At 49.7% G+C, this 18,245-nt stretch overlaps 1 protein-coding gene across 1 annotated transcript in view; it reads right to left on the bottom strand.

Moving 5' to 3' along the window:
• The window catches only part of GPC1 (glypican 1), a 198,657-nt gene extending 181,213 nt beyond the window's left edge, over positions 1-17,444 (bottom strand). The window contains exon 1 of the mRNA XM_058843986.1: positions 16,891-17,444. Within this exon, the coding sequence (XP_058699969.1) occupies positions 16,891-17,047 (157 nt within the window). The 5' untranslated portion in view covers positions 17,048-17,444. The remainder of the gene's footprint in view (positions 1-16,890) is intronic.
• Between the last annotated feature and the right edge of the window lie 801 nt (positions 17,445-18,245).

Genomic DNA, 18,245 nt, shown 5'->3' with positions numbered 1-18,245 from the left:
TGAGCTTGGCTCTCCATTACACTGCACAGAGCCTTCAGATTATTCACTCCCTGACACGAATTTCTCTTACAAGGCTTCTTTAAACTTCCCTTTGTACCCCCAGCTTTTTAACTGCCATCACGAGCCTTCAAGGTTTAGCGCTGGGAGACAAAGCAGCGGCCTCCTGATGCAAAGATTAATGGCACTCCACAAAGAAGTGCAGACACATGAATTATCCACAGGTCTTTCATTCTCCCAGAGCCTGCTGCCCAGAGCAGTGTGAGACAGGTACACACACACACACCCATCCATCCCCCAGGGGTGAAGGGCAGCAGCCAGAAGCTCTGTCCTTGTGGGTGCCTCCCTCTGCATCCGCAGCTCTCACAGCTTCTTCTGCTCCGTGCTGAGCAATCCCAGAGCAGATGGTGCTCGGGGCTTATACCTGGAGCAGCGCTTAGCAATCTCAGAAATGCATTCTGATGTGCTCTTCCCCTAAATTGCCTTTGCCATTTCCTAAACAAGAACTCAGCCTCGTGGATAAGAAGCTCCTCGGTCGCTTGGCTCAAAGGGAGCCCATCATCCGATTCCGGTAAGCGCTACTCAGCCGGGATGCAAAATGAGGTTTTGGCAGCACCCACTGCTGTTGCCAGCCAGGATCTTCCAGGTCACTCCAAGCAGCTCAATTTCCCTTCTCAAGCTGCACCACTACAGCTATCTGATATTGTCCACTTACTCCAGGCAGCCCTTGTAAGAAAAGAAGATGCAATCACTTCCCCAAATCTTGAACTGTCTTTTGAATGCAACTCCTCCTTAGTATTAGGCTCATTAATAAAAGCCCTTTATGGATTCATCCAAGTGAAGAACAGCTGTGCAAGTTCAAGGGCTTTGCTAGTTTAAAAGAGAGAAAAGCGCTATTTTATACAGTGGGAGATGAACTTACAGAGCTTGCTGCCATGGGACTTTGTGGGGCAGACCTTATCCAGCAGGTTTAAAAAGAGATTAGGTAATATTCATGGACAAAAGGGCTGTGAAGGTCTGGGCAGAGATGTACCCATGATATGCCCTCTGGAGAAGCTGTGGGTGTTTGGGAGTATGAAGTGACAGACTTCAGAAAGGTTTGGCACAACCATGTCGCTGTATTGGGAACAGTGAGAAGAATGACACAGACTCTCTTGTGTGTAGAACAGGAGAGCAAATTTTGCTATTCTTCATCTTCTTTTACAGACATGTTGGAGAAAGCCCGAGAGGTAAAACTCTCATTGGTCATTAAAGCAACACATCACCATCACTGGGTAAGTGGAACATCACCCCTTGACTGTTTTCCTAAACATCACCTGCAAGGATTGTTGTCCTTTACCTGGGACTGTTTGGGTTCTTTCTCGTGCTTTCTCAGGCCAGAATGAGAAACCTGTGACTGAGTTTCACACAGGCTCTGTTCCCTTCTTTTTGCATTTAGCATCCACACAACCACACTCGGCTCCTAAATGTGTCCCCTGCTGCAGGATTGAGCCAGCCCATGTGGTGACCTAGTCAGACATTTCTTACCTTCCTGCAGGGCACCAAGCCCCTCACACACCACTCCTAGTCCTGGCTGTGGGAGCCAGAACCAGCTGTCCTGTGGTGGCCAACCTGACCCCACACACGGCACCTGAAGGGCTCAAGGCTCTGGAGCCCTGCTTCTGCACCATCCTCAGGCAAAGTGCACAGCCCAAAGCACAGCTGGAGGACACTGCAGAGGAAACCTAACTCAGACCTGTCATCACCTTGCTCAAGTGTTTTTGGCACATACCAAAACCTAAAGCCTTGCCTCCCTCGGTGGGTCAGCCCAGCAGTGAGCCCAGGGAATTCAGGGGTATGGGCCACACCTCCACATGCAATGGGGGAGGGAAACAAACCACCCAATACATGTTGATTTTTATGCCAACTTGATGTGTTGCACGTGGGAATACTGCAGAAACCAACCTGGGTAATTACAGCCATCTGCACCCATTTGTACGTGTGTTCATAGAAACTGCACATTAGCTGGGCATGCCACTGCACAAACACATTGACCAGCTAATTAATTAACAGAACAGACCTTCTCTGCTTACGAGGAGCCCATCACTCACTAATCACAAGGATGTATTTTCTCCATCTCTTGGACCACTTGCTCCCTCCCCAGGGTCACCAGGGAAGATGCAGCTGGCCTGCAGTCTCCACAAGGCTGTGCTGGGGTGGTGAGCATTCTGTTTAAGTGACTTCCTTTGTGTGGCCAGGCTCCAAGACCATGGCTGCTTCTGGAAACATCACCGTGGCACTCCCACAGTGCTTCTGGATTACCTCAGGTGACCTCTGGATTAGACACCAAGCATCCCTGCACCCCTCCCGGTGCTCATTTGCCGAGCACAGAGGGGCTCAGCACATGCCCCTAACAGGGCAGAGCTCTGGCAGTGCACATCCCATACAACCCCTCCTGCCAAGCTGGGCCCTCTTCTGGCTCCTGTCTCTACAGCAAACTCCCAAAGCAACAGCAGATTATAAATATACAGGGGACGGCTGTGCCCCAGTGCTTCCATGACATATGGTTCTATCTTCAGACAGAAACTCTGGATTTAAATTTAGGGATGGAGCAGGAGGTTAGGTTTCAAAGTTCCAAGATAAATCCCCTTGGAGGAAGCAATGAGGCCAGATTTTTGTCCCTGCAGTACAGCCTTGAAGCAGATGGGAGTCGGTTCTGTAGAGCAAACCACGCTCTGCTGGAGCCCTGAAAGGCTGTGCCCAACCTCTCAGCTCTTTGGAGGGCTGCTGGAGCTCCAGCCCCCTGGACCAGCTGCTGCTACACCAGCCCTGACAGGGAGGTCACAACTCCTGCTGAACACCCAGACTTTGGGGAGAAAAACATGGCTCCAGCTACTGCCTTGTAATAACTTCTTGTGTTACAGCAAAGGGCAGCAGTATCTGCTCCAGGGTGTACCAATGCCTCCATCAGCTCCCCATTCAAAACAAGTGTTTGTGTGAAGCTCTGGCCTCATTTTTCATTTGTGATGAAAAAAGGAACAAGTAAGTTTGAAATCATTGTGAAATATTTGTGAAACAAGCCAAACCCCTCCTTCCTGCACACACGAAATGCAGAGCTGGAGAAGTTACTACAATCCAATAAAGCGTAAAATGCTTTCATCATTTGACAATATAAATGCTTACCCTAGTTACAGAAGAGTTCAAGACAACTGCAGAGTAGATTTAACTTTGGTTTTCCTAAAGCTAGAGAGTATTTTTCTACTTTTACACATTTTTTAAAAAGAAGAAAAAAAGAAAAAAAAAATTAATTTCTATTGCTCCCAGACGTGGGAGACCGCTTGCAGCTGATGGTGCTCGGTCAAGTGGGACCTGTGGAAGCCTTCTGCTATCTCCTGCCCAACCCTCTCATTCTACAGCTACAGAGATGTCCTGAGCTCTGCAAAAACAGCAAAATACCAGCGTGTAGCTCCTGCCTGCAGCTCCTCTGAACTGCTGCAAAGGATCCAGGACCAAGGCCTGAAGCAAGGGACCGCAACACACTTGGATCAGTTCTAGATGATTCTGCTGCAGGACCACATCACCATCACTGTCCATGGTCAGCACTACACAGGCACTTTCTCCAGGCACAGACTTTTTACTGCTCTGCAAAGCACCAAACTATGTGGATTGGATCCATGATTTGGATCCACGATTTCCTTCTCAACTACGGAAAAATGCCTTCAAAGAAACTGCATTTAAACGTGGTCTGAGCAATGCTGTCCTGCCCCTCTGCTCTGCAGGAGGCTCAGTGCCAGGGCAAGCCTTTTGGGAGAGCCTGCACCCTTGGGTGCTGCCACCCTGCCTGCCCCAGGCAGCAGGAGCTGCTCCCCAGGCAGAATTATCCTCTCCCTGTGCCATCTGACCATCCCAGCCCTGCTGAACCCAAAAGTCACCCAAACAAAACCTGTCATCCTGGGTCCCTCACTCATCTGAGGAGCAGCAAACATGCTGAGTTGAGTGCAAGGTAAGCAGTATTTTTATTTGGTTAATTGGAATTGCTCATCAAATGAAAACAAAGGAGTGATTTACTGCAGAACTGGTACAGGTAGTTGTTGCATAAGTACATTCCTGCATATTTGGCTACATTAGGAATATTTTTTAATTAACAGTTTCTCCTTGGCTAAAGCAAACCATAGAAAATAAAGAAAGAAGTTTCACACAAAGATACTGCCGAATCCCTCAACTGCCAGCTACTTTTTTTCTGCAGGGAGGATTTTAAATTAAAAGCAGATTGCCTTCATTAGCGTTACCAGAAGCCATGCAACTGCCAAAGCTGACAGAAACACAACTGTGATTTGCAGATTTGGCAAGTGCCATTTTCTCTTTCTGCAAATGTGGGTAATGTCATTTGTATTAAAGGGCTTTTGTGGGAGACACTGCAAACACAACTCCTTCCCCAGGAGAGGAAAAGTATCTCCAGAGCAGCAGTTTAGTAATCTGGGGCTCTCAAGTTTTCTCTCCTTGTAAACTTTGCAAGAAGGTTCATTGCATTAAATTTGTCCTGAAAATGGCCAGACAGGATGAATGTTAGAAACTCTTCTCCTGATGACTGAACAGAATACAGTAGCAAGCCCAAAATAAACATTTCAACAGTGATCTTTGACATATAGCCATACTCAAGCTTTCCATGACATGTTGCCAAACCCTCAGAAGCCATTCAGCATGGATCTCACCAAAACCCCTATTTTCTTTACTTCATTTTAGCTGAAAAGGCTGATGATAGGAAAGTTACATTTCTAGCGAGGGCAGCTGTGTTTGCAGCTTCATGTTCTGTGCCAGAGACCCAGCCTTAGTGACGAGGGGAAAGTCTGGGTAGTATTTTTACTCTGATTGCTGCATGAATGGCTGTGAATAGCTGCAGAGCAGAGAGGGGATGAGTGAAGGGACTCCACATACCCTGCTCTCCTCGCTGGTGCATCAGTCTCCCCCACATTCTGCTGTCCAGCCTCAGGAGGAAAACTGAAGGTACAGAAGGGAGGTGTTAAACCCACCTGGGTGTGCTGCAGTTTGTGCTGGGTGTGACACAGCTTTGGGGATGAACTGAGCCAGCAAAGCCCTGGGGTGCCCCTGAACCCCAGGTGCTCCTGGGGATGAGAACAGAGCCCTCAGCACCATCATTGCCTCCTGAGTGCTGCTGGCACAGCCACAGCCAACACCTGCTGCCAGGGGCTCACACAGCCTGCCACGAGAGGATGATCCCAGTTACAGCATGGAGAGACACCAGAGATGGGGAATACCCTAAAAAAACCCAGATGCTCAGTGGCATGGCACTAGAGACCACAGCACCCCAGAGTGAATGAAGGAGTTATTCCCCAGCTGTAGCCAAAATGGGAAGGTCTGAACACACTGCTAAACTCTGCAGGAAGTAGTCCAACACAGTATTACCACAGTCACAAATGTAAAGTCTGTCTGCAGTAATTAGGATTGTACTACATATGATTTATTAGGCACTTATAATCAAGACTGAAATAGCTGCCTACATTACAGTTACCAGTTTCTGAACTGTCTAAAACTAAAGCAACAAACGTCATGCAGTGCCAGATACAGAACCAAGAGAAATAATGTGAACTTCCATGGAGCCTGCAAAGGTAACCACAGTGTGCCTGCTGGTAACCTTCAATCCAGCCTGGAGTCAAACACTCAGTGACTCTGCAATTTTGGTTTGTATCTTCAAAAGAACCAGAGAAGCCAGTTCTGTCTCTGTAGTCCAACTCTGTTTCACCACACAGCGAACAGAGTTCATTATCCATTGAACTACAGACTAAGTAATGAGTTAACAATAATTAAACTGAAGGAGGCACAGATTAAAGGAATTTATTATTCCCTGATCTGCCAAGCAAATTGTTTAGATACCTGCAATCAATGAGTAATGATGAAACAGAATAAAACCCCAACAAACCAAAGAGCCAACAACAGGCTCATAAAAATCTGTTCAGTAAGGCCCATGTATCTTCGTTAGGCTGAGCAGAACAGCATTTTAATCAAGAAAACCCTCCTGTCTTTATGCACCTTGAGATCAGAGGCAGAATGTGGCCCAAAATTATGCTGTTACTGTTTCTTATTCATGTATCACAGGACTGATGAAGATTCATGGTCCCATTGTGCTAAGTACTGTATAGTGAAATTCAGAGAACTAGTGAGAATCAGTACTCCAGGACTTTATAATTCAAAGACAAATGACAAAAAACAAGGTATTGTAATTTAAAGACAGTAATGAACAGATGGGGACTGAAGATACAGACAGATTAAGCAACTTGCCCAAGGTCATGTCAGACACATGTGCTAGAGCAGAAAATTTAACTGATCTCTGGAGTACCAGCACAGGTTTTTACTCATGTAGGAGAATGCTGTTGCTCCTCTTTGATTTCACTAGATGTCATATTTCATAAGCTAATAAACAAGTTCAAAAATTGCTAACATTACATGGCAACACATGGAAGGATTTTCTTTCATCCCTCCCTCCTCAGAAGACCATCATTAAGAAAAGTCCTCTTTTGCCAGCCTACACCTACACCTGATCTGGCACAACCACAGCATTTGCACAGACTCACAGAATAATTGAAGCCTACAGGTCCTCTGCAGCCATCTACTCCAACCCCTCACTCCAAGCAGGACAAACTAGAGCAGATGCTCCAGGGCCTGCTCCACTCAAACCCTGAGTATCTTTAAGGATGGAGATGGAATCACACCACCCCTCTGGACTCCTGAGCCTGTGTTCAATCACTTGGGTTGAAAAAGTCTTTCCACGAATGAAATGAGAATTTCCCTGGTTCCAGCTCATGCCCACCACCTCCTGTCCTGCTGCCACACAAAAAGTCCAGCCCAGTCACCTCTGTTCCCACACACTGAGTAGCTGCAGGCAGCAATGGGATCTCCTCTGGCCCTCTTTCTTCTGGGCTTGGCTTGCTGAACAAGCCTGGTGCTCAGGCTGCCCCTGGGGCACACTCCAGCCCCAGCAGCAGCTTGGTGGCTGTGCTAGAGCAGCCCCACTGCAGCTGTGCCTCTCCTGGACAGCTACCCTGAAATGGGGCATCGTGCTCCAGAAGCTCCTGAAGCCACCAAACACAAGACTGTAAGGCACCTCACACCATTTTTTAAATAAAGGATGCAAATACCTAATTTTCTTCTACCAGTTATTGTATTTTTATGCATTCTCCACTACTCTGCAGCCTCCAGTTTACAGAACAACACAGGAACATTGTTTTTGCGCACCACTTGTGGACATTTGCTGTTCCAGGGGTCTCACATGTGCAGGCACACACCAAGCTCCCATAAAGAACCCAAGTCTTTTTCTGTAGATGGCAAAACAGGATAGCCAGGTCATCCTGAGTGATGTAAAGTGCTCAAAATACATCAGTGACAGCAGGATAACACAAGACACCACGCTGCTGGACACACATACATCAGCAGATACATTTAGGAATTTCAGTCCTAAAACCTGTCACACAGTGTTTTGCTAACAGTGAAAAATGTTTAATTTACGACTGTGACAGGAGATCTCTTCAGTGCAACACAAACAGTAGCAGCAGTGTTACTAATTAAACCAAAACTCAAGCTCCCAGACAGCTGATCCAGGATAGTGGGAGAAGTGATACTGCATTTCAATGCAGTGGCTTTCTCTTCTGGTTTACAAGTAAAATGTGCCCCCTGTCAAAAGGTGTTTGCTCTCTGTTTATTTTAAGAATAAAGTCACAGCTGAAGCTTTGCTTATTTATATTTGCTGGCATCTGTGAAGATTTACCAATAAAAATTTCGTTTTAATTAGTTCTGCAGAAGTCCTGTCAACATTTGGTTTAGGTTTCCCCTGAATGTACGGCCCTAAGGAGCAGCATGATCATCCTGCTACGAAAGGCTTGGCACAGAGACATTTGGGGCTTTGGTGATCCCACAACTGAACAGTGCAGGACACGTGGATATGACCATACAAGTTGTCCCCCATGCTGCTGTACACATGGGACAAACCAGCTTTGTGTCAGAGGCAAGCTCTGGATGCCAATGGCACTTTAATACCAACTGTGAAAGCAGAGCAAGGGAGTCCCAGCTTTGGGATGAGCCATTCCTCCACCTATGGATCCATTTAAAGCCACACCAAGCACAGGTCAGTGCACATCAAACACAGGGATCACAATTCCCCAGAGGGGACTCTGCCTGCACGAGAGGTGTGTTTGTGGGCACAGGGCACGTGGCCAGGGAACACTCACCCTTCACAAGCTCAGCCAGCACACACCTGCAGGAGTTTGTGTCTGGGGCACAGAACAGACCTGCCACACTCCATAGAATTGTTTAGGTTGGAAAGGAGTTCTCAGATCATCGAGCCCTGCCAAGCCCACCACATGCACAAGGCAATCTGGAACGCTTCTCTGACCTCCCCAGGCTCTCCTCAGCATCTCCTCCACACCAATCCCCCAGCACTCACACTGGGGCACTGCTGGAGCCTCTGCCATCGGGCAGGATGGGGCACAGGCTGGGGGAGGCTGCACTGAGCCCAAAGGATTTCTCCCCATGGGTTCCCACTGCTGTGCAGCCCTTCCCCAAACCCACAGCAGATGAGAACCTCAGCTTCGCTCCGGCCTTGGGAGCCCCTCTAATAAAAATACCAACCTCCTCCTCCTCCTCCTCCCTCATCACAGGAGCCTCCCTGAGACCTCCCGCAAACGCAAGGGGGGAGAGAGAGAGGGGCTCTTTTGCAGGGGTTGTTTGGTGTTCTGTCACAAAGCCAAACAGATGTTTGGAAAAATCCAAACTGGTTCTACAACTGTTTTAAACTGGTGCAGCTGTGCACAGCGAGCAACTGCATGGGGGAGAAGAGCACTGCTCTCACATCTAGGGACCAGAGTTTAATAAACCAAACTTCCCCTGAGTTACTCAACCTCTCTCATTCCAATTTAGCGTTTATGGTGGAGGAAACTGCTGAAACAAAAAAAAAAAACCAAAAAAACGAGGTGGCTTTTCCAGCTCCACGGTGAAAATTTGCATCCAGATGGGGACTAGGACGAGCCCTCCCTCGTGCCAGAGCCAGACTGTAATTACAGCACCCTGTTTGCACCAGCAGGATTATCTGGGGAGGAACAGACGAGACTCTGGGACAGCAGCCCTCACACAGAAATCTGTTGTGCTTGGCACTCGCTTCAGGATCAATTATACAACAGAATCACTGCAAGCTTCAGTGTAACAACACTGAGAGCAGAAGCGACTGAAGTAGCCTCTTTATATCTGTATTTTTAAAAATGTAAAATTAATGCTAATTTCTGACAGTGCTTCTATTACGTTTTTATTTATGAATGAAAATTACAACTGTGAATTTCTGAAACACTCATCTTTTAGAAACATTCCATCCAACTGAATTATACAGGATAGTTTTACAATCCTATAAAATACTAATTCTTTGCAAGCCAAAACTATTTGTCATAGAGTATTTGCATTTTAGTAATATAAAAGACTGTCTACATAAGTACTACCATGTTGTTCCCCAAAACCACAGCAAAACTTCTGTTGTTGTTTTCTTCTCTTTTTTATACTTCAGAAGAAAGCACGGCAATTGAAAAAACTGGTTTTACTCATGTTGCTAGCACAGGAGTCTGTAACAGCTGGGTAATTCTGTATTTCGGATTCATGCTGCACTATACAGAAAGGCACATAAAATCAAATTAGTTTTATAATTTCTATACAGGCAACACAGTTGTGATGAGTGTTTTTTTTACAACTCAGAAGCAAGAGCATTGTGAAAAACTGTCACAGCACTCTGCTTATTTGAAATTTAAGAAAGAAAAGTTTTCCATATCTGAGGAATTCCAAGTAAAACAGGAACACATTACCAGGCAGAAATGACTGACCAAGCTCACAGCCCTGTCACGTTCAGACAAGCATTTTAAGTGTCTGCAGTCTAAAGCTTCTTTATTTTTTGCAGAACAATCTGGCAACAGAGGTAACCTGATTCCCTGGGAATCAAATGTTACTTAAAGACAGGTTTCACCTGTCAGGGATAAAACATATTCTGAGCAACAAACTGTCAGGGTATACAGACATCAGGGGAGAGGGCGGTCTGTCCTTCATGACTAAGAGAATGGAGGAAATTTTCTGCTTTCACTGAGTTTTGAATTTTATCTATTTTTTTTTTAACTTTGAGGGAAAATACTCTAATGCAATGGTGGCTTTAGCAGGGTTGTGCAGACAAACTATAAAACACGGTGGAATAACCTTCAAGCAGCTGCTATGAGGTTTCTGCAGGCTTTAGGATCTGCCTTCCCTGGGTCTCTCCCCATCACAATGGGGCAGTTACCCTTAGAGCCATCAGTAAGACACACAGCAAAACAGAATCATCACTTTTTCCCAGGTAAATTTAAAGATGAAGAGATTGCTATGGACTTGCTCCAGGCCACCAGCCATGCAGGTGCTGTGTCTGCCTCACAAACTGCCCACTCCACCTCTCCTTCCTCTCCCAGCTGTGCCTGGGAGTCAGCATTTGGAGGAAAATTGAAAAACAAGGCCCAACTCTAGCCTAGCACACAGAGGTAGAAAGGAGTGATTTAGGATTTTCACAAAGACTCAATCTGTGCAGCAGGTTCAGAAGGGGCAGATGAAAGCTGAGGAGAGCACTTGGTGGTGCTTTCCTGCCACCCAAGCAGAAGCAGCACATCCAGCCCCTCTCTGAATTAACACTCAACCAAGCAAAGCCCCTGCAGAGGAAAAGCCAAGGAGGTGACTCTGGGTTTGCTCCATGGCCTCTGCAGGGCAGGACATTGCAGGGACATGGGAGACCTCCTGTAGCCAGGGCAGGCAGAGCCCAGCCCTGCTGCTGTGGAGCTGGATGTGCTCCCATCAGGAGACACCCCACCCTGCAGGACAGGACAGGACACCCTGCTGAAGGCAACTCTCTGCTGCAGGAGCTTTTGCTACGGCTTCCCTGAGCAAGAGCAGCATGAGCACTCACCACCTTGGGAGCTGCTTGGGGGAGAGCAGCACTCCTGGCTGGAGACAACACCTGCCCTGTCACAGAAGTTAGGCAGAGCCTGCTGTTTTGCCAGTATCCCCTCCCTGGGGCTACCTGCCTGCTGCATGTACACAGAAACATCCCATGGGGCAAAGAAAGAAACCCAATATAGAGAAACATGTAGCACTCAGCAGGGACCTGGGCAGCAAACAGAAATTAAAGCTGTTTCCCCAAAGGAAGCCTGTGGATTTCCACAGAATTGAGATGTCTATTTTCCTGGTCTTCCCCTGGAATTCTCAGTTGAATGCTGGAAGCAAATGCAAGATTTCTCCTTGTGCCAGTGACAGCTGTCAGTCACTCCCCCAGCTCCCCTGCTCCTCACTCCACAGCCCCACAAGACAAGCAGGAGGAACACACAAGCTGTGGAGAGCAGATCTGCAGCACTGGCCCCAGCCACACAGCAGGGTCAGGACACTGCTCACACCAACAGCTCTCTGAGGCTGGAGCCATCCTTTTATCTTCCCCTGCCATACTGTGCCTAATGCAATTTGATGCTGCAATAAAAATAGATGGTGCTCAGCCCCCCTCCCCAGCTCAGTGGGCACTGGTGGGTCGGGCACAGAGCCTGTGCTCAGCTGCTGCTCATGGGCAGGTGCTCCAGGGCCTCTGTTTCTCTCTTTTCAGTTAACGTTGCTGTGGCCTACAGAGGAAAAAACTCTGGCTTTAAATACACATTTTTGATAACGAAGTTACCAACTCCCACCCTGCCTTTGGCTAAGTCAAAGCGCACTTAATTACTGAAATCACCCAGAGGAATATTTCTATCTGCTCCCCTCCATGTGAGACGATTGTACTGAAAGCAATAGAACATAAAACCAACTGTTTTACAATCGCTGCCAAAAACCACACATCTCCCATCAAGCCCATCCGGAGAAGCCAGACATTGACTGACACGAGTTCTGAAATGAAACGGGGCACTTGCAGGGCAGGAACAGGAAAAGGAGAGATGAGCTGAGCTCTGCAGTTTCACACTGGTGATGGTGGGTGTCTCCAGCTATACATCCATGCAAATTTTCTGGAAAAAGAAACAGCAGGCTTTTGCTTCACCAACAAAAGGAGCTGTTGAAATCGGGTGTTTTTTCAGACCCAGCTGATAAGGATAATTACGTGGTGGAGAGCTTAGTCATCCATCTCACGGCGACAGAGAAGCAGATTCTCTTAAAAATAACGGCAGCACCTCCGAGCTGTCCGGACGGCAGAGGAAGGTCCCCGGGCCGGGAATGCCGCTAGAGGGCAGCGCTTTATCCATGGATCCATGGATCCATCCATGGATCCAGCCCGCAGCGGGAGCGCTCGGGGCGCGCACGGCGCAGCGCGGGCAGCGCTCCCCGCTCCACCCCAACACCCGCCCGGCAGGGGAAAAACCCGAACCGCCTGCCCAGAAACACAACGGGGAAGGCAGCACGCTGCAAAGGCCATTCTGATGCGCTCCGAAGGGATTGAGGGTCCTCTGTGGAGCTGATCTCGAGAAATCCCTGTGCCCTGGGAAACACAACCCGCATGGAATGAGCGCCTCAAAGAGCGCTGGATCCACAGAGTGCCCTTTTTAGTCATGGGTACAGATCTTTCCTTGGGAATGGAGGAGCCCCAGGTTTTATGTTTCAAACCACAGATGTGGGCTTGTCCCACTCTGGAAGTGCCAGCAGCGGAAATACCCTCCAAGAAGGGGTTCCATTACCCCTGATCAAACCCCAGCTGCTTGCCAGACCTGTTCTCTACTTAGATAACACTTCTCTGAAGGGCTCAAACACATACACTTGACAATGTTTTCATCATAAAACCTAATTATACAGCCTAAAAGGACTAAAAGGTTAAAAAAAGTGTTCTGATTCCTTTCAGCTGGAGAGCCAGGAAAGGATCTGCGTGAGATGTGTGACTGGATGGGCAGCCTGGCAAAATCCAGCTGGATTTTTCTGTACCCTCCTCTTCTTCGGCTGCTCTGGACCCACTGCCCATGTCAGTGACCAAGCTAACAGCAAGCTGTGTCTAGGTAGGATTAGCCTCAGGAATAAACAACCCGAAGCAGAAGTCCACAGCAAACAGAGAACAAGGACCAAGCACAGTCACGTCAAATCACAACCCTCAGGTCTTCTCCAGTCCGTGAGGGAACTGCCTCTGCTCCAGACACTGGGGAGCAGTCCCCCATCCCACATCAGCAACCCCAAGACACTCCTGTAAGTCAGAGGAAGCTGGATATCCCCCCCAGGGCAGTATTTAGTGGTGTAGGCTCACTCTCTCCTATCACAAGGCTCACTGTGAGCCTCAGACAGCCAGTCCCTGACACAGGCACGAAGAAGCACCCCTAGAACAGGGCACGTCTCCCCTTCAGTCACCAGAGCAGGGGACCCACAGTGGGGTGATGGTGTCTGGGCAGCAAAAACGTGAGACAGTAGAAACAGCTGCTACCTCCACAAGACTCAAGAGGAAACAGAAAAACTGGAAGTGCTCAAACTATTTTTCCATATTTTGTAGCAATCAGAGAAAGGGGGTGAGGGTCATCCAAAAGGAGAGTGGGAACACTCTCCAACATGCAGGAGAGCTGTGATCAAGTTAGTAGTACATCTCATGGGAGCATGTGGTGTAACTTTCCCAAACTCAAGGAGTAGGTGGCTTTTTCCCCAGCACTAGAAACTTTCTTGTAGGCAGATCTTCAGCCGAGACTCTGGGTGCACGGCTGTCTGTCAGGATTGCTAACACGAGCAGACATGGCTTTCATGGGTGGGAATTTTGCCATTGACTTCAAAGTACTGAGATATAACACCTTGTGTATTCCCTAAACACACTTAATAACAGCACCTGACACATTTAAAGTGCTTAGGCATGTTGAAGGCATTGTACAACATTAGCAAAAAACCAGGAAACCCTGTCTAGGTGGTTCATGAGAAATCTGGTAAGCCAAGAGTCTATCCCTGCATCAGATGCTTATCTATTAGCCAGCTAATAACTGTGTGACTGCTTCTCCAACTGATCCGTGCAGCCACAAGCAGGGACTACCTACTGGTGAGCTGTGGAGACACGAGGTTATTCATAATCCTCTTAAATCATAACTAAGAATACAGATTAGAAGGTGTAAAGCGTGCAGTAAGTGTTCTAAACCCAACACAAACACAGCCAATCTCAGTCTGAGTCAGAGCCCGCATGCTGGGAGCTCGCTGAGCTCCTTCTGCAGGGCAGCTCTGGGCTGCAGGCAGCGTGTGGTTTGGCTCCCAGGGCTGGGCAGCTGTGACACCAACACACACCAAGCAGTGCCTGCAGCCAGGTGAAGGCAGACAGGGGCACAGTCAGCCCAAGACGGCAGCATCACTTTGGGGACAGGACCAGAAGAAATTAATGTTCTCCTTTGCTTCAGGGCACGCAATGGAGAGAAGAAACAGCAAGGTCTCACTGGAGAGGGACAAAGGGAAGGGCTTTTGTCTCCAGACAGCTCAGAAATAAAACAGAAATAAAACAGGTAGCTCTTAAAACATGGAGAAGGCCTCCATCAGGAAACCTCAGCACAGGTCCAACTGGAGACAACGCTGAACCCACTTCGGCAACGTCTCTTAACTTAGCCAGAAGTTCCCCAATCACAGAATCACCAAAGTTGGAAGAACCTTTCAGTATCACCTCATCCAGTAATCAACCCAACACCACCATAACAACCCCTCACCCACATCCCCTCGAGACTCTGCCACCTCATCCTAACGCACGGCTGCTTGTTCAGCAAACATCTCTTTCTAATATCTAATCTGAACTTGCCCTGGCACAGCCTAAGAGCATTTCCTCTCCTTTCACTCGAGCCATGGCAGAAGACACCTGTCCCTCCTCAGCTGTGTGCCCGTGGGTGCATTCACAGGGCTCAGTGGTGTAACCTGCCAAGGTCCATGCAGGTGACAACCCCCGTGGTCAGCAAGCTGAACTACTTCTACCAGCCTGAAGCAGCCAGAAAATGAGGAATTACACACTGCAAGAACCTGTACTTAGTGAGGACACTGCAAGGAGGGTCTTGAGACTCCTCTTCTTGCAGACAGCAAAACTGGCACCAAGCTTTGCACTAACCTGCACAGCTGCTGAAAAGCACAGAGGATATACAACTCTGTGCTTGATCAGGACATTTCTAAGGTTCTAGGTACGATCACTGATGTTTTAACTGCACTGGGCAAGTAACACAGCGACACAAAAATGCGCTCCTTAACACTCATCAGCCAGGAGGTAATTACCAATGCAAATCATCAAGTCTGGTAGCTGTTTTAAACACCGGGCTAATGGTAGCAGCAGCAGATTTACATGTGGGACCTTTTTCCTTCAGGCACTTCTTTGTATTACTTTCTGTGCAGTATTCCTCAAGTTTTCATGGCATTTATCTACAGAGTTTCCCTGTCTGCAGTAACAGCCTGGTTTGATACCACAATTTTAACTCGTGTGGCTTGAGACCGCCAGCGTGCATGCTCGTACCAACACACAGCAGGAAACAGAACTCCTGGATCCTGGGAATCCGTGTCCTGACACTTCTGGAACCTGAACGATTTGCAGGTACAAGATGTTTTACTGGCTGCTAACCTGCGATATGCGATACTTTTACCCGCGGCCGCTGCGAGCCTCAGTGAGTGCCCTGTAGTACTATCCCTGTGTACAACGCTGCAGCCACCTTCACCAGTGTTTGTAAACACTCAGCCTTCCAAGAACTTCCCACTTGAAACACCACACATAATCCATTCACATCTGCAATAATTAGATGCAAATGTATAAAGAGCCGCTTTCTTGCTCAACTGAAGTATTATTCTATTAATAGTGATGTTCAAATTATTCTGAAACTCCCCACTGTTTAACTTTGAGGACGGCTCCTTTTACTTTGGAAATTTACTCTCAGTTGTAACTTGACAAAGAAGGCATTAATTTATTCACACTTATGATGCATGTATATGGTTCAGCCTTCTCCACTCCCAGGTCAGACAACAAATTGGTGTCTCTGAAAAATTACCCGATGAAATATTCAACATAAGGCATTGTGTAGATGTGCACTACAAACTACAGTTTTACTGGGATGTCCCTGTAGGTTGGCTCTGGCACGTACGCCTGCATGTTTTATGCTTTGTCTGAAGGAGGAAGCTCCCACAAGTGAGGAGAAGGCTCTTGGATATGGGTCACAAGTTGGTGTACCAAAACTTTGACGAGAATTTAAAAAAAACCCTACAATGCATCAGCATATTTTCCCCAAGCCTTCAGAGAAAAAAAAAACAACCAAACCCAAACCCAACACAAACCAGACACTGAATATACTTTGCTATTTCAGTTGTTTCTACAAAGAGAAGGAAATCAACCAAGGTTTATCCAAAGCCAGAATGAAAAGGACACACTCTAATGTGGGTTGCACAGGTTTCCTCTACACTTCACGTTTGACACGGTCGTTTTACTCCTGCTTCATTTTCAGTAAGTGGCAAATACCATTAACGCGTTTGCTTCCCATCCAGAAGAAGATTTAAATAAACCAATTCCTCTCTCAACCTTGTGGCATTTTCCAGCTCTCACACCGAAACCCGCTACACTCTGATTATTCTGATTTCTGAATCGAGACCCCCGAAACCCTTTTCAGTTGTACTCAGAACAGAGGAAACGAGACAATGAGTAAAAAGAAAGAAAGAGCCACCACCGAACACTCGGTGCGACCACCCCCTGCTCACAGTTCCGTTCGCATCGCCAGTGCCGGGGAGAGACCCTTTCCAGCCCGGGCAGCGCTGCCGGCGGTGCGGAGAGGGGCGAGGGGTGCCCGATTCCCGGGGACACCGCTCAGCTCCGACTTCTCGCCGAGACAAACTCCAGCGCGGTGCGGCGAGCGCTGCCCGCCCGCGGCTCCCGAGCCGTGCCCGGCCATGCCCCGGCCGGGGCACCGCGCCCTCGGGACTCACCGGAGATCTCGGCCTGGGGCACGCCGCTGAGGCTGAAGCCCTTGGCTCCATACAGCTGCCGGACCTCGGCGCAGCTCCTCGCCTTGCTGCCGCTGTCACCGCGAGCCGGGGCGGAGGCGACACACAGCAGCCAAAATCCCCACGGGAAGACACGCATCCTTCTCGGCTGGCCCCGCCACCTGCCGTGCGAAGGGCAAAGCCAAGGTCCCGCGGCGCGGGGGCGGCCGGGGGGGCGCGGGCTGCGGCCCCTCCGCGGGCAGCCCCGGCGGGACGGGCGGGCGAGGGCGGCGGGCGGCGAGCCCCGGCTGCCCGCGGCGTGCGGGGAAGGCTCCGCCGAGTTCGGCCCCGGACCCGAGGCGGGGAGGGGCGGAGATCCAAGTTCGGCCGCGCCGCTTCAAAGCCCCGGAGCGTGAGCGCGCTGAGGGCTTTTGTTCTTAGCGCGGCCGCATCCCCGGGCAGTCCCGCCGCGATGCTGCCGGCTGCGGCGCCGCCGGGCCGGGCGGAGCGCGGCGGGGCGGGGCGCGGGGCGGGCTGCGGGGCTGCTCCCGGGCCGGGCTGGGCTGGGCTGTGCCGGCACCGCTCCACCTGCGCGCCGAGCGGCGGCGGGGCGGCTCCGGGCGGGCAGGGCTTCCCCCGCCGGACGTGGCATCACTCGGCCCGCGCCAATCCCGCGCCGGGCGCAGCCCCCGCCCCGCCCCGCGGCGCCCGGAGCCGCCGGAGCATCCCCGAGCATCCCCCGGAGCATCCCCGAGCATCCCCCGGAGTATCCCCCGGAGCATCCCCGAGCATCCCCCGGAGCATCCCCGAGCATCCCCCGGAACATCTCCCGGAGCATCCCCGAGTATCCCCCGGAACATCTCCCGGAGCATCCCCAAGTATCCCCCGGAGCATCCCCGAGCATCTCCCGGAGCATCCCCGAGCATCTCCCGGAGCATCCCCCCGAGCATCCCCCGGAGCATCCCCCGGGCGGGCAGGGCCCCGCACGCCGTCCTTGGCAAGGACGCGGGTTCGGCACGCAGCGAACCCTTCTTTGTCTGCGGCCCCGGCGCTTAACCCGAGGAGCCGGAGCTCCCCCAGCGTGGTGGGAAAACAAGCCCAGAAGACTTCAATCATTCCACGGATAGACCGGCGAGGAGCAAGCGGTTCAGCTTCAGAGAGCCAGAGAATCCCAGCAAGGTCCTGGGGAGGCTGAAAGTGCTCCTCTAAGAGCAGATGTGGGAAGAGAGGCAATTTTCTACGACAGATTCTCAGTTTTGGAGTTTACTTCATACAACAGCCTGCCAGCTCCTGAAACCGGCGCTCTGCAGCACTTCCAGCCGTGTTTTGAGCTGCTTCGCGCAGAACCGAGGCAGATG

Source organism: Poecile atricapillus, chromosome 8 (genome assembly GCF_030490865.1).
Source record: "Poecile atricapillus isolate bPoeAtr1 chromosome 8, bPoeAtr1.hap1, whole genome shotgun sequence".
NCBI classification, from domain to species: domain Eukaryota; kingdom Metazoa; phylum Chordata; class Aves; order Passeriformes; family Paridae; genus Poecile; species Poecile atricapillus.
Note: the sequence above shows the minus strand (reverse complement) of the source record. Positions and strands in the feature narration are given on the sequence as shown.